Source organism: Schistocerca gregaria, chromosome 1 (genome assembly GCF_023897955.1).
Source record: "Schistocerca gregaria isolate iqSchGreg1 chromosome 1, iqSchGreg1.2, whole genome shotgun sequence".
Lineage (NCBI taxonomy): Eukaryota > Metazoa > Arthropoda > Insecta > Orthoptera > Acrididae > Schistocerca > Schistocerca gregaria.
Genome location: NC_064920.1, coordinates 668618114 through 668643952, shown reverse-complemented (window position 1 = coordinate 668643952; position 25839 = coordinate 668618114). Strand labels below are relative to the sequence as shown.

At 38.7% G+C, this 25839-nt stretch overlaps 1 protein-coding gene across 9 annotated transcripts in view; it reads right to left on the bottom strand.

The window, feature by feature from the left end:
• The window catches only part of LOC126362397 (uncharacterized), a 335074-nt gene that overhangs the window by 109208 nt on the left and 200027 nt on the right, over positions 1-25839 (bottom strand). For all 9 annotated transcript variants that reach the window (XM_050007876.1, XM_050007883.1, XM_050007882.1 and 6 more), the window contains 2 exons: positions 23199-23426; positions 17766-17908 (listed from right to left, as the gene is read on the bottom strand). In XM_050007876.1, the coding sequence (XP_049863833.1) occupies positions 17766-17908; positions 23199-23426 (371 nt within the window). The remainder of the gene's footprint in view (positions 1-17765; positions 17909-23198; positions 23427-25839) is intronic.

Genomic DNA, 25839 nt, shown 5'->3' with positions numbered 1-25839 from the left:
AGCAGTTAATTCCATAAATTATCTGGGAGTATGCATTAGGAGTGATTTAAAATGGAATGATCATATAAAGTTGATCGTCAGTAAAGCAGATGCCAGACTGAGATTCATTGGAAGAATCCTAAGGAAATGCAATTCGAAAACAATGGAAGTAGGTTACAGTATGCTTGTTTGCCCACTGCTTGAATACTGCTCAGCAGTGTGAGATCCGCACCAGATGGGGTTCATAGAAGAGATAGAGAAGATCCAACGGAGAGCAGCGCGCTTCGTTTCAGGATGATTTAGTAACCGCGAAAGCGTTACGGAGATGATAGATAAACTCCAGTGGAAGACTCTGCAGGAGAGACGCTCAGTAGCTCGGTACGGGCTTTTGTTAAAGTTTCGTGAACATGCCTTCACCAAAGAGTCAAGCAGTATATTGCTCCCTCCTACGTATATCTTGCGAAGAGATAATGAGGATAAAATCAGAGAGATTAGAGCCCACACGGAAGCATACCGACAATCCTTCTTTCCACGAACAATACGAGACTGGAATAGAAGGGAGAACCGATAGAGGTACTCAGGGTACTCTCCGCCACACATCGTCAGGTGGCTTGCGGAGTATGGATGTAGATGTAGATGTAGATATCCCTAAGAGACCCTATTATGGGCCTAACATTGGAGCTCCGAACACCAGTAAACCTACCCTCTTTGAATGTCCAGATCTTGTAGACTGAGAAGCTTCCTCTGAAACAGGACAAATGACTGCATCTGGTTCAGGATCTTTAAGGGCCACAGACAGTGCCTAAAACTTGTTTGTCAGACAAACGGAGGATGCCTTTTGACTAGCCCCTTGGAAAGTCTTTCGCTGTCTGCCACAACTGCAAGTGACTTCCCACTCAACCACAAGTGAGGGGTTAACCACAATGCAGGCAGTAACCGATGGGATGTGCTGGATGACCTTTGGATCCCCACATCCGGATCCCTACAGTGGTGTCTACTGGTGATCAACTTAAGCTCCACGAGTAAAGCCAGCACCACCTGGAACTGCGAGCGAAGGGTCACCAACTCAGTTCACATCCAAACATAGCAATCCCAGTTCCTATCATTACTACAGAAGGCAGAATTATGAACTAGAGAGCTATTAAATGAAGGACTGTGTGTAGTAAACAGACAAGTGAGCAAAAAAATTAAGGATTTAAACCAAAAGTTAGCCCAGTTGACATAATAATAAATAAATATATTTACCAATGCCAAATAGCACTGAAGAACAGAAAATAATTTATGACTCTATTGAAGAGTTAATGCCTTTTGGATTTGGAAGTTTTATTGTAGTAAGCTAATGGGATTTTTTTGCAACGGAATCTATTTTCATGACTGTTTCTATCTTGTTGGCTGGCAGTTTTCTTGTCAGAGATGTTCTGTAAATGTTGAATGGCTCTTGCCACATTTCCATGTTCTCTTACGTTTTTTACACCTTACTTCAAATGTTCTGCTGGTCTCTCTTAAGTATAGAGCATTGAAACTGTTACACTGAAGTTGAATTTACTGTCTTAGTGGAATAGGTGATGCTATATACTTATTCAGATCAGCACAACATTTGGAATAAGGCGCAAAGAGTGTGCAAGAGCATGGAAATATGGTACTCATCATTGAACGCGTGCCTGACATGTCCGACAAGAAAATCTCCAGCCTACAAAAAAGAAAAAACAAAAGAGGACAGGAAAATAGCCAGATTCAATGACAAGAAATGTCTCCTAACGCTACAAGAAAACTTCCACATCCAAAAGGGATTTATAAAAATAAAACACACGAACATTAGCAACCAAACATTACTTAAACTATTACACATATTGTAGATATTTAGCAATGCCTTTATACGCTACAAAATAAGCACACAAAAAAATTGGCAATGTACCCATCCTAGAACATCCTCCACCTTACCACACTGAATAACAACTTACACACAGAAGCTAGGACATACTACCTACCTCCCCCACCCCCTCACACACACACACACACACACACACACACACACACACACACACACACACACACAGAGAGAGAGAGAGAGAGAGAGAGAGAGAGAGAGAGAGAGAGAGAGAGAGAGAGAGAACAGTAGCAGACACTCCCACAACCACCAAAACAAAGACAAAACAAAAGACAATCACATAGGTGTAGAAGAATGTTAAGAATGAAGTTACAAACAAAAAGCCATGATTAATGATAATAATTTAATACTGATTATAGAAGTAAATTAAAGCGTGAGAATTGTCTGTGATCTTAGCAAACAGAATTGTAAGGAAAACCAACTGCTACATGACTACTGACAATTCTTCAAAATAAAGTGAAGCAGATGTCATCTACTATTACAATTGCAAAAGATGGTGTTAACATATACATAGCTCAAATGGGGGTAATGCAGAAGTGGGTCTAATAAAGAAAAAGAAAATATAAATGTGGGTACGCTACTGTAAAAAGAATTGTGAACATATTATTGTAGACATGAAGCCCCTGCACAGTGGTACAAGTTTATATGCCAACTAGAAGCACACATGATGACACTATTGACAGAACGTGTGATGAGGTAACAGAAATTATTAAGCTAGTTAAGGGAGAAGAAAATTTAGCTGTGATGGTGGAATGGAATTCGATAGTAGGAAATGTAAGAGAAGGAAAAATAGTAGGAGAATACATATTGGGGGGAAAGATATGAAACAGGAAACTACCTGGCAGAATTTTACACAGAACAATATGAAATCATCACTGATAGCCGCATTAAGAATCACGAAATAATGCTGTATAGATGGAAGGAACTTGGAGACACTGGAAGGTTTCAGATTGATTATATAATGGTACGACACAGATTCTCAACTGTATTTTAAAATACAAGACTTTTCAGGGGGCAGAAGTGGACTCTGACCACAATTTAGTAGTTGTGAACTGTAGATTAAAACTGAAGAAGTTGCTAAAAGGTAGAGAATTGAGATGGGACTTGGGTATGTTGAAGAACCAGAGATAATTGAGAATTTCAGAGGAAGCATTAGGCAATGACTGACTCAGACGGGGGAAAGGAATACAGCTGAAAATGAATGGGTAACTTTGAGTGTCAAAATAGTAAAGAAAGAGGAGGATGAAATGGGTAAAAGGAAAAAAAAGGTCAAATAGGGGAAAAATTGCGTAGTTGTTAATTTTTGTGCAATGGTAGGAGGGAGTCCCACGAATAACATACTAAGTCCAAGAGGTGGGTGTGAGCAGGTTGGTGTGGAGGGGTCGAGTGGGGCTTTTAATGATTTTTTTTTTTTAACAATTTGAGAACTGTGGCTCTGAGGGCAGCCAACTTTGCTCATGTTTCTATGGTGCCCGATGGGACTATCAACAGATGTGGTTTCACTAGGCATGGCCTACACCTAAGCAGGACTGGAAGGGAAGATTGGTACAGCTGATTCATGAAAGTACTGGGGGTGGATATCGGGCCACATATGGTTGAATACCTGTTGTCATGGGTAGGAACAAGCAAGACTTTCTTAGGATAAATCTAGACAAAAGTTCACCTGCCTAAAGAATATCTCCAGCACTTTAAAAAAATACTGAAACAATCACTCACAAGACAGACTTTAACACTCCAAATATCACACATACTAGATGTCACAAAGAAAACAAACAATTGGAAAGAATAACATGGGGCATTTCACAGACTTCACAATCCTCCATCAAAACATGCAATAAAAAAATACAACTATTAGAAGTTGAGCTCCAATCTTTGAACTGCATCGTAATTTGTGTGTCTGAGCACTGGTGTAGAGAGACATATCATCGTATGAAAGGGCAAACTCTTACTGCAGAACTACTTCAAGGGGGTGGAGGATCATGCATTTATATCAGAAAAGGAACACAGTTCAAATTGAAACATGACCTCAGTACAGCAAGTGAAGACAAAAACTTTGAAATATCAGCTACTGAATTAACAGGGCTTGATATCACCAAGAAATTAATAATTTTATGTGTGTTCAGATCTCCCAGTGGTACTGTGGACACTTTTTCAATAAATTAACAGAAGTTCTAGATACAGTCTCAAGTACAAAGGTCAACATAATTCTGTGTGGGGACATTAAGATCAACACTAATATCACAAATGAATCCAGCAGCACCCTCATAAATATATAAATATCCTTCAAAGTTTTGGCATGTCCCTATTCGTCAATAGTGCAATAAGGGTTACTACAACGACTGCATCAGTTACTGACAATGTGGCCACAAACATGGATAGGGGAAAATGTGATGTAGCTGTAAAAGATATCGGACTATCAGACCATCTCTCTCAAATTACAACAGTAAAATCAGGCATTGAATCATTCGCTGAACTACAAGCCTACAAATGACATCTATCAGAAATCAAAATAAAAGATTTTTCGAAGGAACCAGCAAAACAAAGATGGGATGAAGTGTACAAGGAAACCAATGTGAATAAGAAATTCTCTAAATTCTCCACATTATTTAAATTGAACTTTGAAATGGCATTTCCAAAAGTGTGCATGTCTGTATCAACATTTCACAAAAGCTTGTGGATAACAGCAGCTGTTAAGAAGTCCTCCCAAACACTTAAATACCCAGTTCCATGAAAATGAGTTGGAATGATCCAGAATTCTTAAATTTCTATCATAGATACAAAAAGATCTATAGGAAGATGCTGACTGGTTCAAAAAGGTCATTTAATGAGAAAGTAACATACAATGCAGAGAATAAAAGCAAAGCAGTCTGGGATGTTATAAAAAAGAAAATGGGGAGAGGTAAAGAAATGCAAAAAAACATACTTCTAAGGGAGGGGGATAAGGTAAAAAATGATCCACCATACTTAGCAAACAATGTAAATGACCATTTTTCAAAAATTGCAGAGAAATTACAGCAAAAATTCCAAAAAACAAATATAATACCAGTAAATAATGCTGCACTAAATACAATGATATTACTTCCAATTGCAAAGAATGAAGTCAATAAAACTGTTCAAACACTACAAAATAAAAAGTCAGCAGACTTAGATTTAGTACAAATGTGTGTACTGAAACAATGCATAGAGATTATACAAGACCCCTTAACAAATAAAAAAAATGAATCCTTCACGTCAGGGACATTTCCAGAGCAGTTAAAACAGGCAAGAGTTGAACCTTTGTTTAAGAAAGGTAATGTAGAAGATATAGAAAATTACTGGCCCATTTCCCCGCTGTCACCATTCTCAAAAATATAAAGGCAATTATGAAACACAGATTAATGAACTACCTGAATAAATATAATCTTTTAAGAGAATTACAGTTTGGTTTCCGAAGTGGAAAAAATACGGAGTCAGCCATAGTAGAACTCACAAATGTTGTACTTCTTGCTCTTGACAAAGATAAGTGTGTCACAGGCATATTTTTGGATCTTTCTAAGGCCTTTGATACAGTTGACCACAAGACTCTATTAAATAAATCAGAAGCATTAGGAATAAGAAGGGTAGCTAATGACTGGTTTCGATCATACCTAGCAGATAAGATACAAAGATTAGAGATAACGTACTTCAAACTTACTTTAAACACTTATCACAACCAAAATACATTAATATAGGGGTTCCACAAGGTAGCATATTAGGACCAATACTATTCCTGATATACATCAATGACTTTCCCAGTAGTGTTACTTGCGGTGAAAAAATTCTCTTCGCTAATGACAGCAATATTTTAGTCACTGAGAAAACAAGAGAACTCCTTGCAGAGAAAGCAAATGAAGCTCTCAAGGAAGTTTACGATTGGTCAATTTGCAATAAAGTGACAATGAACATAAAGAAAACTAATGCCATGAATTTCAGTTTGAAGAGGGAAAATGACAATGTTAAATTAAACATAGATGGCACCTCTATAGACTGTGTAACAATTACAAAATTTCTAGGAATGAATACTGATTCTCAGTTGAAGTGGTGTGAACACACAAAGGTATTTGCAAACAGAATGTCATCAGCATGTTATGCCCTTAGAATCCTATCATCAATGTGTAACATGCAGTGTCTTTTAGTTACATACTATTCATAAGTACACTTAGTGCTTAGCTATGGCATTCTTTTTTGGGGAACAAATGCACAAATTACGAACACAATTTTCAAACTCCAGAACACAGCCATAAGAATCATAACCAAAAATGGTAGTCGAGCTTGTTAACTGCTCCGTTTGAATACATTTACCAGTCAGTTGTACACATAAAAAATAACATTGGTAATTACTGCAGAAAGAGTTCTATACATGACCATGGAACAAGAGCTAGACACAACTTACATTTGCCAAGAAAAAATAAACATAAAACTCAAAACAGCATTATCTACCAAGGAATAAAACTGTACAGAAAATTACCAAAAGAGATAAAAGAAATTGCAAAAATACATTTATTTAAAAAGGCAGCTAAAAGGTACCTGTTATGCAATACATTTCATACATTGAAGTATTACTCAGATAAAACAGAGTAGGGGTTTGGTAAAAAACAAAAGTTATAGAAGTAAATAGTAATAATAATTATGAAACATCCATCATTCCACATAACACCTTTACACTATGTTTTTTTCCTTCTTCTTTCCCTTTTCTAGAACAACTTACCCTTCAGAAAATGGCCCACAGATCACAAGCGCGCGAGCGCGCGCGTGTGTGTGTGTGTGTGTGTGTGTGTGTGTGTGTGTGTGTGTGTGTGTGTGTGTGTGTGTAGTGAGTGAGGTGTTATGGAACAATGTGTGTATATTGTGTACAATACAGAAGGTGAGATATGAGTGAACAGTGTGGTATTACATTATTTGATAAGTTATTTGTAAAAAAAGTATTGTATACCAGGAGAAAATCTGATGATTGTCTCTAACTAGAAGTCTGTAAATGTATGTGTATATGAATTAGCTTATTTTAAATTGGTCTAAAATTGTAAATAGTTTGACATGTCCTATATCTTGTAAAAAGAGATCTATGGATGAATAAATCTGCTGCTGCTGCTTGTTCTACAGAGCTAGAGGTGAAATTGATTCTTAGTCATCCTGTACAGCAGCTGTAGTGTTCTTCTGGAAAAATACAATTTCCCGCATCATGAGCACTGGACACTTTTCAGGTTACAGACAGACTGTTAACTCCCCAGTATTTTTTGCCCAGCTCTCTTATGTTAGTAGACAAAATAACTTAACTCATGTTTGTATAATGAAGTTAGTTTCAGTTTACTATTTACTGTTGTTAAGTGAGCTATTACGTACAAAAACATTAACAGCTGGAGCTGTCAGCTATTAACCATACTAAAGAGCCTGTCCCAAGAGTAACACACTGTTCAATTCAACAATGTCCATCTCATTGTCTCCATTATCACTGTCTGGTATAATTATCACAGTGCAAGGAATGATAAATGAATGATAAAGTTAAGTTCTGAATGTTTCTGGCCATTCATTAATGCACCAGCAAGTGACTACAGCACAATCACACAGCTTAAAAATCAGCTGTCTATGAAAGACAACAATAAGGTGCCTTTGGAATGTATTTTACATAGAAGCTCGCTTAGCAACAGCAAATAATACTCATTTAATAAACTGAAAATAACTCCCCCATATAAACATGATCTTAGTGAGGATGTTTTGCCTATTCACATAAGAGAACTGGACAGGAAATGCTGGGAGATAAGGCTTACCTGTAAACTGAAAAGCAAGCAGCATTTGTGTTTGGGGGAAGCTGCCTTTCCCAGAAGAATGCTACAGGTGCTGTATAGGATGACTAAGATAAATTTACCCTCTAGCAAAGTGGAAGAGAGTGCAGATGAAAACTCCGTCCATATAGATTCCTTGAATTAGTATTATTAGTAACTCATATCTTTACTCCATGTAATGTTAATGTTAATGCACTCCGTGGAAAACAACCCCCACCCCCAAGCACATCTACACACTGCACACTGTGGAGCATTGGTATAATTTTGTGAAATGCCTCGCAGTTACTTCTTGTGACGCAGTGGAGTAAACAGAGTGTGGAATGACCTGTTCACTTCTCAGTTTGCCAACTTATGAAGGAAGGAAATTCACAACCTTCCACTGCAGTTCTATATTCCCCCCCCCCCCCCCCCCCCAAAAAAAAAAAATCTCCATCATGTTACACCTCCAGAACAAAATTCATCCCATAATGTGGCTGCAGTGTACTTAGATGTAGTACACAATTTTAATATTCATTCTTAAAGTACTTCACGCAACAACAAACCTTAATTTTATACCATTAAACACTATTAAATAAGGGTGATTTTCTCATTTGGTCCAATGCAGGTACTACTAGTTCTACAGAAAAAAATTAATAACACAATTTTTGTAAGAAATGTACTGTAGTTTAATTCTGTATGAGGAAACATTTTCGCTAGAAACCTTAGTTTTTGATTCATTCAAAAGGGGGGCACCTCTTAAAGCTCCTCACCCCTGCGCTAACACCCCATCACCTGCAATTCCTTTGGAGACAGCTGAAATGTGGAAGGTGGGGCTGTACAGGGGAAATGAACCAGAAGGCAACACTACAGAAAGTGAAGAGTAAGCAGATGAAGATGCGATGGGAGATATGATGTGGCAAGAAGAATCTGACACAAGGCCTGTGGAGTAGACAACATTTCCTTAGAATTACTAATGTAACTGGGAGAGCCAAACATGATGAAACTTTTCCACTACCAGACTTCAAGAAAAATGTAATAATTCAAATTCTAATAAAAGCAGGTGATGACAGGTGTGAATATATTAAACTATCAGTTTAAAATGGAAAATATGGTAGAAGCCAAACTTTGGGAAGATAGTTTTGGTTCTGGAGAAGTTTTAAGAACATACGAGGCAACGCTGATCCAATGATATTTCTTGGAAGGTAGGTTTTAAATGCAAAACCTACATTAATAGCATTTGTAGACTTAAAGAAAGCTCTTGACAATGCTGAATTGATACACCTTTTGAAATTAAAGAGAAAGAGCATGAAAGGGGAAGCAGTTGTTGAGAAGAAGTGAAGCAGGGTTGTAGCCTATGCCTGAGGTTATTCAAACTGTATACTGAGCCAAACAGTAAAGGAAACCAAAGAAAATATTTGGAGATGGAATTAAAGTTCATGTAGAAGAAATAAAAACTTTTGAGGTTCCTAAAAGACATTGTAGCTATGTCAGAGACAGCAAAGGATTTGGAAGAGCAGTTGAACAGAATAGACAGTGCCCTGGCAAGAGGATGTAAGTTGAACATTAACAAAAGCAAAGCAAAAGCAAGGGTAATGTAGTCACATTAAATCAGGAGGTGCTAAAAGAATGAGAATAGAAAATGAGACACTGAAAGTAGTACATGAATTCTGCTATTTGGGCAGTAAAATAACTGATGATGGCTATAAAATGCACACTAGCAATGGCAAGAAAAGGCTTCCTGTAAAAGAGAACTTTGTTAACATTGACTATAAATTTAAATGTTAGTTTATTCTGAAGACATTTGTACGGAGTGCAGCTTTGTATAGGTGAGAAAAGTGGACAATAAAGAGTTCAGACAAGAAGAGAACAGAAGCTTTTGAAATCTTTGCAACAGAAGAATGCTGAAGATTACATGGTAGATCACATAATGAAGAGGTACAGAATAAAACTGTGGAGAAAAATAATTTGTAGCACAACTTTACACTAAAAGAAGGGTTTTGTTGATAGGACACATTCTGAGACAGCATGTTATAATTAAATTAGTATTGGAGGGAATTTTGGGGTGTGAAAGTTGCAGTGGGAGACCAATGGATGAAAAGAATTAGTAGATTCAAAAGGATGTAGGTTTCAGTAGTAATTCGGAGAGGAAAAGGTTTTCACAGAATATAATAGCTTGGAGACTTGCATCATATCAGTCTTTAGACTGAAGATGACCACCACCACCACCACCACCACCACCACCACCACCACAATTCATAATGAAGTGTTTTATGAAAAATAGAAAATACCATAATACAGCACTCGTGTGTTATATTATGATGAAAGAAACTGGATGGTACAATACCACTTGAAATTCATGGGAAAAATAATTTCAAGTGGTGACTGAATTTTAGGCTGTATCTTAATATTAATTTCATTATTACAGTTACATAAATTGTGGAGGTGTAAGACACTTCAACATGATGTCACTGGTTTATCTAAAAATGCAACATTCTATAAAATCAAATGAACTGAGTAACAGTTGTTAAAAAAGAGTGGGCAACAAGGATGGAAAAGATATTTTTGAAAATTGGAGTGTAAAACGTAATATGGTCTCTTCAAGTGTTTATGTGAATCTGATGGAATAAAAACAAGCCCAAGAATGAAGGCAGTAGCAATTAAAAATAATTGGCCTACATTTTAATGACATTGGCCACAAAAGACTGCCAAATGCATTACCACATATAACGAAAATATAGCACCTACTTTGAGTGAAATTATTATTGCAAAAACTTCATAACTTTTTTTTCTGAAACAAATTTTGCTTGTTTTCTGCTTTTATTATGTATTTAAGCTTTCAACAAAGAAAAAATTCTATGAGTATGGACATTATAACATAGCAGTCGACCACAAGTGTAAACAAACATGAAATTTGACTGCCCAAGAATTGAGAAGCAGTGTGGTGGACCAAATTCCACACCCTTCTCACAGGGCAGCCAAATTTACATGTGTGTTCGGTTTTCCTGCAAATGCAGAACTGACATATGATCATAGTGATGACCAATCCATTCTTGTGTTATGATGGTTGTACTTGAGTCCCATAATGGAACAAGATTAATTTCTTCACTTATTTGAAAATAAGAAAACAATGAGCCACACACACCCCAAAGCAAAGTAGCATGTACAAAGCATTTGCTTGCTGTGGATGACAACATTGTAAACTGGGTAGCAAATAAAAGTGTATGTTTGTTTGTTCTAATATGAAAGTCTCCACTGCTGAGTCCCCTGTAGCAATATGCTGCATATCTTATAGAGACCATTCAGCCGCCCACAGATGACACGACACCAGAGTACACCTTATAAATGCACTAATACACTGTTGCATTTATCATAGATGCACTCTTTATTTTTAAGAGGTTTTCTTACGTATATTCTCTTTATAATTTGGTCTTTACTAGGTATTCCACAATACTAGTAGCTGAAAATTGGTTACTTTTCTATAGTTATATGCAGAAAATAAAGCTACTTCAAACTATTTGTGACAGCTGTTTGTTGCTCGTTTTTAAATTGCTAACTGTGTAATAGGAACAAAAGTAAGAAACAAAAGGTTATGGAAATTTAATGTAATAAACTAAGTGAAAGCTGCAACTTATATATTGGATCCCAAATGAATTTTTACTCAGGAACAGAGTGTGGCTGATTTGAAACTTCCTGTCGGATTAATCTGTGAGGCAAGCCAGGACTTGAACATGGGACTTTTGCCTTTTGCAGCCCAGTGCTCTACCTACTGAGATATCCAATCATGACTCACAACCTGCCCTCACTGCCTTCCCTATGCTAGTACTGGCAGAAGTAAAGCTGTGAGAGCAGATCTTCAGTAGTGCTTGGATAGCTCAAACAGTACAGCAATCTAGTGAAAATACAGCTGTGAGCATGGGTCACGCTTAGATACCTTAGCCGATAGAACTCTTGCTAACAAAAGTTACAGGTCACAGGTTCAAGACCTAGTTGCGACAGTAGAAAAATTTTGGGAACTGTCCCAATTACTAACAGCTTTTGTCTAATGTACTGTGGTGTAACGTATCACCCCTTTAGAGTCATGTTACCCCTATGTCTACCCAGCCAATAAATGATGGTCACAGTGGTTGAATCCATTTATTAGTTAAATAGTTATGAATAGAAAATTATTTGGAGGCTTTTGTATTATTATTATTATTTTTTTTTTTTTTCATGAGTCATGATACGGATGGACACTTTGCATCTTCCAGGTTGGATGAGGTTTGCAGTACTGTCAGAAGTTGGGGTACCTGCGGGGCTTTATGTCTGTTCCACGATTTAGGTGTCCCCACTCCACATAGCAAGATGTGCCATCGAGTAAGTGAACAAAAGAAGTCCTCAGAACTGTAAACTGTTTCACCCATTCATTCACATACTGTCCGATTTGAATGTACAAACTGAAACTTTACATACACCCAATGTTTCTCAACGTCATGTAATGGTGTCTGGAGATGCAATATAACTGTTCTTAAAATAAAAAGCACTTTCTATTCATTGTTGAAAGTTAGAAATAGTTGAAGACTTAACAACTTCAATACAAAATTTGTTGCAGAGGTGATGAAATCTGAACTCGTAGCACCTATGCAGTCTTATCTGAATGTTTCATTAAGTTGCTGCAGTTCAGAGTTCTGGGTAGAAACAACCTACACCTGAATAAAAGGAAGGAAATGGAATTGTTTTAGTTTGTTGGCATGTGGAAGCAAGTACAGAGCATCCAGCGATCGGCAGATGACCCCATACTCTACAGAAATAAGAGCTTATAGCAAATCTGAAGCTCACAGAGAAGTGGCAGTGGCCAAAGAGTAGACAAGGTGCCCTCAGCTGGCAGCTGCATAATTTATGATTATAACACAATATGAATATAGAAAAGAAACAATGAAACCATTGTTCATTTAGCACTGAATTTGTTTTACTTAGTGGAGGGGCAGGACTTGTGCCAGGAATTTGAGGGTTTGTCTGGAGCATTTGGATTTAACATTAAGAATTTGCATCTGCCATCTGGTGGGCAAGTATCTGACAACTCTTTTAATTACTTGTACAGTTTCAACAGAATTCTGACTTGTAGGTTCATTTTGGTTGTTACAGAGTTTAGTGATTGGTACGATAGTAGTCAATCAAAAATGAGTTATTGAGCTTCACAACCTGTACCATCTAAATTCTTTGCCTTGTTACCGGCTTTCTTAATCTTCAAGATGGGAGTTATCCTTACAACACATCCTTCATTCCAACAACCCTCCTGGCCTCAATCTCTGCTAGCCCCCATCCTGTGCACCTGCTGCCTCTCCCTATCTCATACACCTGCTGCCTCTCTCCAAGCAGTCAGTAACCTCTCCCTACACTCCCTTTCACTCCCTGCCTCTTTTCTCCTCTTATTCACTCCACACACATTTATCTGCCTAACTACAGTCCCGAGATTTTATTCAGCTTTTTTCTCAGTAACTGACATCGTGAGGATTCCAGGGCTATATTTTAATCTATGGTATAAAAGCAGCTACTAACCACTAACTTAAAAACACTTTCCTTTTAAAACATTTTATTTTTCCTTGTCATCACCAGTTTCGAACTTTTTTTCAGTCACATGGCTTATTACTAGATGAACTGCTAATTGGGTGACAATTGTTTTGTTTTCCATGATGCTCTGCCATGAAAATATATTAACTGATAAATGTTCATAAGGGGACTGAATATAAACAAAATTTGTAAATGATGGGTGTTGGGTGCTTAGCAACAGTACTTACAGTGAACATTTCTTAACAGTGTCAAAAGTTCGCATTTTTGTTATTTTCCATGTAGCAGTCCGAAGGATCATGGTAAACACACCTCAGTGTTATAAACACTTCCACGAAATCACAAAGTAAAAAATGGCTCACCATTAGCACTTTATCAATGAACAATCTGATTAACAATCTGATTTCATACACACTCCACCTGTTTAACATGTACTGATAGCTTTACAAAGGTGCTAGCAAGCAAGCATTGTTTACATTGGTGTCAGCGATGAGATGAAAGGTATGAATTTACCACTGGTACATTTTACACAGTAATAGAGAAATAATAGATGTGCAGCATAGAGTAATTAAACATAGTTACTCATTAAAAATTGTATGAAATAATGTTTCCTAAATAAAAATACCTCTTACACTTAACACATGTTACATAGTTAATTTAACAGAAACATGCGAGGCATATATTTATGTTAGACCTGATGGAATTTATGTGTGTGTCACATGTGAGAGAAATTTTTGGAAGTTTTTCAGGTAAGCAGAATAGGGAAATATTATGAATATCTGTGAAGAAATAGAAATGTTTAAAGACAACAACTTATCACCACACAACATCCTCAATGAACATACTGAACTAGCTAATAATGCTTTCTGGATGAAACTTCCAAATGTTATTCTCTCTGGACACACACACACACACACACACACACACACAAACAAACAAACAAACAAACAAACAAACACACACACACACACACACACACACACACACACACACACACACACACACACACACACACACACACACCGCTCAAAGGTTTTTATTAAATTATTGATGGAACACATGTTAAATATAAGAGGTATTTTTATTTCAAACACATTATTTCCACCAAGAGTGTCTTTCCGCCGTCCACCTAACCTTCGTAACCTCTTGGTTCATCCCTATGAAATCCCCAAACCACCTCCCCTACCCTCTGGCTCCTACCCTTGCAACCGCCCCCGGTGTAAAACCTGTCCTATGCACCCTCCCACCACCACCTACTCCAGTCCTGTAACCCGGAAGGTGTACACGATCAAAGGGAGAGCCACATGTGAAAGCACCCACGTGATTTACCAACTGACCTGCCTGCACTGTGATGCTTTCTATGTGGGAATGACCAGCAACAAACTGTCCATTCGCATGAATGGACACAGACAGACAGTGTTTGTTGGTAATGAGGATCACCCTGTGGCTAAACATGCCTTGATGCACGGCCAGCACATCTTGGCACAGTGTTACACCGTCCGAGTTATCTGGATACTTCCCACCAACACCAACCTATCCGAACTCCGGAGATGGGAACTCGCCCTTCAGTATATCCTCTCTTCTCGATATCCGCCAGGCCTCAACCTCCGCTAATTTCAAGTTGCCGCCGCTCATACCTCACCTGTCTTTCAACAACTTCTTTGCCTCTGTACTTCCGCCCCGAATGACATCTCTGCCCTTAACTCTTTGCCTTTAAATATGTCTGCTTGTGTCTGTGTATGTGCGGATGGATATGTGTGTGTATGTGCGAGTGTACACCTGTCCTTTTTTTCCCCTAAGGGAAGTCTTTCCGCTCCCGGGATTGGAATGACTCCTTACCCTCTCCCTTAAAACCCACATCCTTTCATTTTTCCCTCTCCTTCCCTCTTTCCTGATGAAGCAACTGCCAGTTGCGAAAGCTTGTAATTCTGTGTGTGTGTTTGTGTGTTTTGTTCATGTGCCTGTCTGCCGGCGCTTTCCCGCTTGGTAAGTCTTGGAATCTTTGTTTTTAATATACATTATTTCATATGATTTTTTAATGAATAATTATGTTTAATTATTTCTGCTGCACATCAATTACTTATTTATTATTGCCGAAAATGTATAAATGGTAAAGTCATATCTTACGCCTCATCTCTGACACCATTGAACAATGTATATTTTTACATCCTCCATAAAATGTTCATAAGCCATAATTAAATGATAAATATGTGGTGTGTATATGAAATCAGGTTGTTTGTTGGAAAATTGCTAATGGTGAGCCATTTTTTAGTTTGTGTTTTCGCAGAATTGTTTAACACTGGGGCATGTTTACTGTGATTACACTGCATGGTACATGAAAAACACAAGCCTTTAAAGCTATCAAGACATGTTTACTGTACGTACTAGTGCTAACAGCCACTATGCAATTTCCAAATTTCATTTATCTTCATGCCCCTTATGAATATTTGTCAGTTAATATATTTTCATGTTAGGCACGATGGCAAACGAAATAACAACCATCTGATTAGCAGTTAATCTTATAATGCAGCCAACTATGAATGGAAGTTCAAAACCGGTACAGGCACAGAAAAATAAAATATGTTGAAAAAGGAAAAAGACTTTAAATTAGTGGTTGGTAGCTGGTTTTATAATATAGTTTATTATTTCTGCACCTCTCACAATTTAGCATTCTCTCTCTCTCTCTCTCTCTCTCTCTCTCTCTCTCTCTCTCTCTCTCTCTCTCTCTCCCCCCCTGTGTGTGTGTGTGTGTGTGTGTGTGTGTGTGTGTGTGTGTGTGTGTGTGTGTTTTACTTTCCATACCTGAAGTAATCTTTTCACTACAAGCAACATTTCTCAACATTTTATTGAATGAATTACCAGTTTTGTACCTAAAATTGATAAACTACCTGACTGTCAATTACAAAAGTCATCATGTCATTAGTGGGAATAGTTTGCAGATCAGTTGTGCAGCTTACAACACCACTCGGTGGGAGTAAGGCATTGTACCATCTCTCTTAATGAACAGCAGCATGCACACAGGGATTTTAGGAGGATAGTTGTTCGATCCAGCACACAATTTTAATCTGCCGGGAAGTTTCATATTTATCGGCAATTGTGAAGAGAAGGATGAGTTATTTAAAAATATTCATTTACAAATTTAACAAGCAGAATACAGTGAATGTCCCAAAAATCTATTTTTAAGTTTTTAGCAAAATTTACAAGTTGATTGCAGCATCAATATCTACATTCTTGGTTTTAAGCTTTGCCCAACTTTGTTTTCTCTAGTAAATAAAATAGCAGTATTTTTTTGTTATGCAGGATACCATGGGAAATGGAAAACACATGCAATACCTGGTAAACAATTGTATGAAATACAAAATTTTAGAAACGGTGTCTATACTTTAGAGTGTTAGGGGCATTTTCTCTGTGCAAAATTAATTTGTATTGTCAGTAAACCCATCCAGACAAGTCTGAAGCAACCGATTTTACATAGCGTTAAAACACCAATAAAAAGAGCATTTACAAGACAATAAAGGGATGATTTCAAAGGTGAAAATTTCAAAATTTGCTAATAAAAATGGATTGTACTGTTATTACTGACTTTTTTACACCTCTTTTGCATCCATACTTTGCAAGGGAACATTCTTCGTTTGGTATACAAAAATTCCAGTGAATACTAAATGTCCTTTCTTTGTTCATCATTATAATTTCACTCTAGTTGGCTGGGTGTGGATTACAAGAGCTCTCCACTTGTTTCTGGGCAATATGGGGATGGTTGGGAGTGTAGTATCTTTCAAGCTTCACTGACCATTCTCAAGGCAAGCCTAGCAGTCTGGTCCACATCAGACATCCAACTATCACTTGTCCATGCCATGAGCTATCATCTGGGCAATGGTGTTGGTCCACCACTTAAACTTCGAATGGGGGACCTGCTTTCTAGCAGAGATGATAGGGCCAAGAGCTAATAAAGGCTAATGGAGCAAACCCCAATAGAAAACTTCCAACAGTGTTACTCCTGGCAGCCTACTGAAGGATAAATATTGATTGTCTTCAGTCACAAACTGAGCCTTGGTTTAACTTTGTTATAAAAAAATTATATATAATTTTATAATATGAAACAATTTTGGTTGTTACTGTTTAACTAAGCGCACAAAGTCTAGTGATAATGTGCTGATGCGCATGTAACCGTAAATTTGCACAGTGCACAGAGATCATTCATAGCATCTGAAAGTGCAAGTCCCTTCCTAATGTTGACACCTAATACGCTTCCAACATTAATTTTATGTTCTGCTCTTTGCCACGGTGTGTGAGAAGCAAGTGTGGGAGAAAGGTTAGGGACAGTGTGAAGATGCCATTATTTTACTGATATTATGGTTGTGTTCTTGACTGGCCCTCAAGTTGATCATTATTCCGAATATGAAAAGAGGTCTATTTCTAAGTCCTTCACAGATTTAAAAACTAAAGAAGGGGAAATGAACACCTGCAAATGAAGATAAATGTGCAATATTTAATCACAACAGCAACACTTGCAGTGAAGCACGAAGGAAAATGGCCTTTTCTCACAGTGTATCAGTTCACCAACTTATCCCACATACCTTTCTGCATTGTTTTTCTCCTTCAACTGTGATAATTCAGTATGATGTTTCTCCTTCATTTCCACCAGCATTTTGTCCTTATGAGAAATCTCTTCAATGAGCTTTTCCAATTTGAGCTGTGTCACATCCTGTTCACTGTCCACCTAAAAATTATAGAATATGGACTATCAGCATATATCTATAGTTAGATACAAAAAGAGAAAGAAAAAGGAAAGCAAACAAAAATATATGACTGAGCACAGTAGGACAGAAAAAACTATAGGAGTGAGTTATTTGGTTGTTTCATTGGTTCACTGTAGAACATTTATTTATTATGAATGAAAACAAGCAAAACTTTTGTAATACTCTAATCTAGCATTTTTGAACTGAGCGCAGTCTTACACCAGAAGTATCACAATGGCTTGACACAAATAATAATTTGGTCTACACTCCTGGAAATTGAAATAAGAACACCGTGAATTCATTGTCCCAGGAAGGGGAAACTTTATTGACACATTCCTGGGGTCAGATACATCACATGATCACACTGACAGAACCACAGGCACATAGACACAAGCAACAGAGCATGCACAATGTCGGCACTAGTACAGTGTATATCCACCTTTCGCAGCAATGCAGGCTGCTATTCTCCCATGGAGACGATCGTACAGATGCTGGATGTAGTCCTGTGGAACGGCTTGTCACGCCATTTCCACCTGGCGCCTCAGTTGGACCAGCGTTCGTGCTGGACGTTCAGACCGCGTGAGACGACGCTTCATCCAGTCCCAAACATGCTCAATGGAGGACAGATCCGGAGATCTTGCTGGCCAGGGTAGATGACTTGCACCTTCTAGAGCACGTTGGGTGGCACGGGATACATGCGGACGTGCATTGTCCTGTTGGAACAGCAAGTTCCCTTGCCGGTCTAGGAATGGTAGAACGATGGGTTCGATGACGGTTTGGATGTACCGTGCACTATTCAGTGTCCCCTCAACGATCACCAGAGGTGTACGGCCAGTGTAGGAGATCGCTCCCCACACCATGATGCCGGGTGTTGGCCCTGTGTGCCTCGGTCGTATGCAGTCCTGATTGTGGTGCTCACCTGCACAGCGCCAAACACGCATACGACCATCATTGGCACCAAGGCAGAAGCGACTCTCATCGCTGAAGACGACACGTCTCCATTCGTCCCTCCACTCATGCCTGTCGCAACACCACTGGAGGCGGGCTGCACGATGTTGGGGCATGAGCGGAAGACGGCCTAACGGTGTGCGGGACCGTAGCCCAGCTTCATGGAGACGGTTGCGAATGGTCCTCGCCGATACCCCAGGAGCAACAGTGTCCCTAATTTGCTGGGAAGTGGCAGTGCGGTCCCCTACGGCACTGCGTAGGATCCTACGGTCTTGGCGTGCATTCGTGCGTCGCTGTGGTCCGGTCCCAGGTCGACGGGCACGTGCACCTTCCGCCGACCACTGGCGACAACATCGATGTACTGTGGAGACCTCACGCCCCACGTGTTGAGCAATTCGGCGGTACGTCCACCCGGCCTCCCGCATGCCCACTATACGCCCTCGCTCAAAGTCCGTCAACTGCACATACGGTTCACGTCCACGCTGTCGCGGCATGCTACCAGTGTTAAAGACTGCGATGGAGCTCCGTATGCCATGGCAAACTGGCTGACACTGACGGCGGCGGTGCACAAATGCTGCGCAACTAGCGCCATTCGACGGCCAACACCGCGGTTCCTGGTGTGTCCGCTGTGCCGTGCGTGTGATCATTGCTTGTACAGCCCTCTTGCAGTGTCCGGAGCAAGTATGGTGGGTCTGACACACCGGTGTCAATGTGTTCTTTTTTCCATTTCCAGGAGTGTATTTGCTTTTTAAGTAAAAGAGCTACATGTGCTCTAGCAGTGACATGTAGTGAGGCAGCAAGTAAGTGTTATTAATATGTCAGTCTTGTATTGTGGAAGAAAAATTTGGTTGAAAAGGTATTCATTAGTTCCTCACTGTTTTCTGCACTGTTTTAAAAGACTGTAACTTTCATCCGAGTGAAGAACTGAAGTTTGGGTTTGTGGCTCATTTAACTGAACTCAGTGATTATTTTTCGAAGTATTTTCCAGAGGAAACTGACTGTTTGGCAACATTTTGCAGTCATCAACATGAAATACAGATTGCAAATTTACACCCAAATACGTGTGAAAAATCATGAGAATGATGAATCAGAAGAAAAAGTCTGTGGGAGTCAACGATAGCAAAAGGTGAAAACTCACCAAAACTGACGAGAAGTCACAATATCAAAGAAAATATATAAATATATATTTTACTGTATGTAGCAAATCTGAGGGTGGATAAGTATGAAGAAGGGGGAGGGCAGATGTGACAGGATGAGGTAGAATTACTGGCTGCGAACTGGGATAGAACGGAGAAATAGTGGGTCGAGTGGAGGGGTTCATAGGATGACATACAAGATTGTGTGGCACCGGAAAGATGTAGGAAATAACACAAGAAAATAAGGGAGAGTGATCAATTAGAAGGTATGGATTAATGATATCGTTGGGACTCACATGGGTTATAATGTGCTACACCAACAATCAGCGTGGTCTTATGACCATCTGTTGTGCGCGGCGGAGACGGCTGATAGTAAGGCTCGTAAGTAGAGCATGCAGTGCGGTTTGTTAAGCGACAATAGAAACATAGGACAGAAGAGAAAGGAAGATGGACATTGAGTATAGTGATGCATTAGGAAATAGTAACTAAGGAAAACAGCACTGGCTTAGGATCGAAGAAATGCCATCAGGCAAAAATCAAACAATGGAAAATTCAGGATGGACTGTAACCATATTGTGAAAAGGACACAACAGAAAGACTGTAACATATAATAGCTTTCGGCCCATAAGGTCTTTGTCAACATTCAGTATCGTTACATTCCATCCTGGATTTTCAATTGTTTCAGACTGAAAATATACAGGGTGTTACAAAAAGGTACGGCCAAACTTTCAGACAACATTCCTAACACACAAAGAAAGAAAATATGTTACATGGACATGTGTCCGGAAACGCTTACTTTCCATGTTAGAGCTCATTTTATTACTTTTCTTCAAATCACATTAATCATGGAATGGAAACACACAGCAACAGAACGTAGCAGCGTGACTTCATGGAATGGTAATACACAGCAACAGAACGTACCAGCGTGACTTCAAACATTTTGTTACAGGAAATGTTCAAAATGTCCTCCGTTAGCGAGGGTACATGCATCCACCCTTCGTCGCATCGAATCCCTGATGCGCTGATGCAGCCCTGGAGAATGGCGTTATTGTATCACAGCTGTCCACAATACGAGCACAAAGAGTCTCTACATTTGGTACCGGGGTTGCGTAGACAAGAGCTTTCAAATGCCCCCATAAATGAAAGTAAAGAGGGTTGAGGTCAGGAGAGCGTGGAGACCATGGAATTGTTCCGCCTCTACCAATCCATCGGTCACCGAATCTGTGGTTGAGAAGCATACGAACACTTCGACTGAAATGTGCAGGAGCTCCATCGTGCATGAACCACATGTTCCAGCAGCACAGGTAGAGTATCCTGTATGAAATCACGGTGGTGAATCGAGGAAGTACAGCACATAAGGACGAAACTAAAATGAGCTCTAACATGGAAATTAAGTGTTTCCAGACACATGTCCACATAACATCTTTTCATTATTTGTGTGTGAGGAATGTTTCCTGAAAGTTTGGCTGTACCTTTTTGTAACACCCTGTATATAGAGAAAGATACGCAAGACACAATTTATAATCTTGTGCTAAGATTTGACGACTGATGATCAAGAAGCAACGTAAGTCTACTCACCCTACATTTCAAGTTGGATGTCACGTGTGAAAGGTGCTGCAGATATTTATGGTCAGGTCAAGGGACCCATGAACCAAAAAAAGTTTGAAAACCACTGTTCTAAGCAGTTTTAGCTATCAGTGAATCATCAGACACAAAAAAATATATGGGTGGTCATGTATTTTGTGAGATGGGAGTATGCTTTTGGGTGTACATGTGTGTGTGTTAATGTGTGCTAGAAAAGGAGATAGTGCTCAAAAGGTACTTTGAATACTGTTTTCTGTTACATGTCTCTGTGCTTCATGCATTATTCCACTATTGGTGAATGGTTGCCTTTTCTCTCTTAATTTATGTGTTGCTCCATCCTGGAATTTCCATTACTGCTACATAATTACTGATGTTCAATATAAGACAGAATGATAATCTATTCTTGAAAATGCCCATCAATACTAGTTCTAGTGTTATACAACTAGCTAATCCTCAATATCATGGAAAATACTTTTTTATCTATTTTGCTCTTATCAATATTTGTTGTTAATGCAAAAGGGGAACCTTCTTTTCTGCTATAAGCTTTGAACGCCCCACAAAAACAACACATAATGGGTCATAAGTAGCAATAAACTGCAAGACAGAAAGAAGTTTGAATAAAATAATTTCAGTTTTATGCTGCATCACTGTAAAATATTGTATTTGCGGGGGTCCTCTTCAGGGCAACAAACTGCCATAGACCCTATATACTGCCTTATTTCAGTTGCCAGAAGTGTACTGACATCACACTCTGGGTTGCCAGTCGACAGTTTCAAGCACAGATGCCTATGAAGAAGTGACTTAAGGTCAGCTATTGCCAGTGCTTCTCTGGAACATGGCTGGTAGCAAAGAACAAATCAGTAGCTTGTAACCAGGGTAGTGTTTTCCTGCAGAGAGACAGTTATACCATATGGCACTTTTCTTGTGGCTGCTCGTATACACTTTAAAACCTGGGTTAAGTATAGTTGCTAGCTGGCAAACGTGCCCCCCAATAGCCTCTCTTATTTTCTGCTGTTACATCCACAACTGCTGAGCAAGCAGGGCAGCCTGAGGTTCTTGAAAAGTGATAAGAGTAGCCACAGCCCTGGCTGTGTTCAGCTATAGCTTATTTGTTGTGCTGCCCCACATACGCATGTTGTTTGTACTCCAACATGGAAGTGCTAATCAGTCACACAGTTTCACTAATGCTGACTTAACTGCATACGCAACAAAGTTTGTGGATGCCTGTAGTGTGGGGAATAGATAAAGAATCCTTTGAAAGCCAGTTCTCTGATTTATCAAATCTGTTGTACCAAGTATACAGCACAAGATTAATTTCAGTTACAATTTAGGCATATATTAGTTTACTATGCCATTAGATTTCACAAAGGGACTTCTGGACTTAAGGCTCATTACTGCAGGTAAGTTTTCCTTCTCTGCTGAGATCTATTAATCCTATCTTCTCCTCAGACTGCACAATTGAAACAGAGCCTCCTACAGGATACATCAGGTACAATAACTATTTGCTACATAGTTTTAACCACTATTAACAAAGCAAATTATCAAGGCACGTAAAAACTGACAATATATTTCAAAATAGTACATTACAAATAGTTATGTTTACCTGTATAATTTTATCTGCACTGGTGACAGAATTATTTTTGATTCCATTTATTGGTAGTACTGCTGCAAGTGTGCCTATTCTCTCTCCTAACGAATCTTGTAATTTAATATTAAGTGATTCTTGTCCTTGTATTGGTTTTGAGAAGATACTCTGCAGCTTTGCTGTCTCCTCTGACAGCAAATTGTCTTCAGTATTTTCTTCACATCGCTTGTTTTCTTCACCGAGAGTCTGATCAACATTGGTAAGTATTTGAATTACTTGGAAGGAACTTTCATACTAAAATAGAAACTATATTCACTCTTTAACGCTATAACACGTGCATAAAGAAGGATTCAAAAATTTGAAGTTTCAACATGGCTTGAAATGCAAGGTCTACTTATAATGAATCATTCTTTTTCAAAGGTATATATTTTCCAAAGTATTACATTCCCAAATATAACTGACGCATGAACAGAACCGTAAACTCACCAAGTTTGCATTTTGGACTCTGCATATGCACTATGAGTGCATCTCGGGTCACACAGCAAATATCTAAGTGGTAGTCAAGTTCGTTCTACACCTTACGTAACGACATCCTGTAAATGGTCATCACAGCAGCATTGGTACATTCTCTGAGCTGTTCCATTGTTCTTGGCAGTAGTGGCAGTAGAGATATGTAAACATGGGCCTAATGTACACTGAATGAAAAAAGTCACTATGCTTAAGACAGGTGACTTGGTGGGGGGGAGTGAACAGAGTCACATAATCTTTACCACTACATGCAATCCAGCAATGGAAAAGTTCATCATTCAGGTAGACATCTCGTTCGAAGATGAAATTCTCGGAATCAGCAGTCAGTTGTGGAAACTAATACTACTGCAACATATCGAGGTAAGAGATACCCGTTACAGTCTTGTTGTCAAAGAAAAATGGTCAATACAGCTTTGTCTGTTACACTGCACAGAAAATATTAACTTTGGCAAATCTCATTCATGCACCACACTTTCATGATGATTTTCAGTGTGTCACACTCTCACATTGTGATAATAGACCTTTCCAGCCTTTCCAGATAAATTAAAGGATGCTTCATTACTGGAGGTGCTTGGAGGCGAAATATTCACCTCAAGCTCTTCCTGGAGTGTGACGCAAAATTGAAGATGCTAGATGCTGGCAATAATGTTGGGATTTTTATACCTGCACAAGCTGCAGACAGTATAGTTTGAAATGGAACTGCCCCCCCCCCCCCCCCCCAAAAAAAAAAAAAAAAAAAAAAACACGCACTGTTTGATGTGGTATTCCAAGTTTGTGGCTTGTGTAGATTGTTGCCTATGACACTTTCCCCCTCTTTCTACAAGGCTGCATCTGGCAATTGGTTCTGTTTACAGAGACAATCATTGTCCCTAAATAGTCCACACCAAAGCACAATGCTCTGTTTACAAGGCAGTTCTTTTCCACACTTCTTTCTGAAAAATTGGTGGACACAACTGAACTTCTATGAGTTATGGTTCTATTCCTGTAGCAATCATATTTGTACACTGTAAAATACAAAACTTTGAAAATGAATGGACCATTTATAGTGGCAATGTATATGTAAATATACAATACAGTAGTATACAAATACTGATAAGGCAGGAGTAACGCTACAGCAGTTAAAGAAATTACTGTCAATACAAATAAAATTATATTCACGGATCTACAGATCAACCATATGCAATACAGGAAGGTGGATAAGTCCACTAGGGAGAAACTGAGCTACAATCTTATAACATCACAAACCATAGACCAAAAATCCTTTTGCAGTGCAGAAGTGCAACACATAATCACATCTGAACAAAACCCGGACACCCATTTATACCTATATAAATCAAATCAACTCATCAAAGCATAACACAACATGTAATTTCAGTTTCAGTACGTCTAAGATGTTTAAACAACTACAGGAATACATTAAATCATTGATGAAGGACTCCAAGCATCTTGCGGAATGATTAAAGCACTAAGTACTTCTGAACTGCACATAGTGGCAACCCCTTGGCTCCACATCTTTAGTTACTAACATTACAGGTGAAGAAATGAGAGAATGGGAAATATTCTTATGCATGACTCAACCAAATACTGTTTGCACTCTAGTTACTTCAAGTTAAGCTGAAACTTCTCTGAACTTGGAAATGGTGTTGCAATGAATTCTCTTCTTTCGCACCTACTCACAGGCCTGTCCATGACAGCATTTTAAAAATAAAACTTTGGATGAGTTCCGCTCTAGTGGTGTTTCTACAGTGATAATACATTATTCATATGATTACAGGGGTAAGAGGAATTGTTTTAAGTTTTACAGGCATTTATATTGTATCGTCACCAACATCTATTTTATAGCAGGGTCTTTCCTTAACATGTTTGTTGTATGGTTCCAGCAACGTATGGCATGAAAGACATTATGACAGAAGATGTTCCAGCAAGGTCTTACCAAACAAGAATACAAGTAAATGAGAGAGATATACAAAAACAAGACTCATTAATTGCACAGGTGAATTGTTCTGCAAGTTTTTTGCTATCAACCCCAAGATAAATAACATTAAGGTCTGTGAAAGTTTCAGCACAAATTTAACAAAATGCAAACTTGAAAGGTGGACCTCAGAATAAAGAAACCCGTTTCCTGGGACAT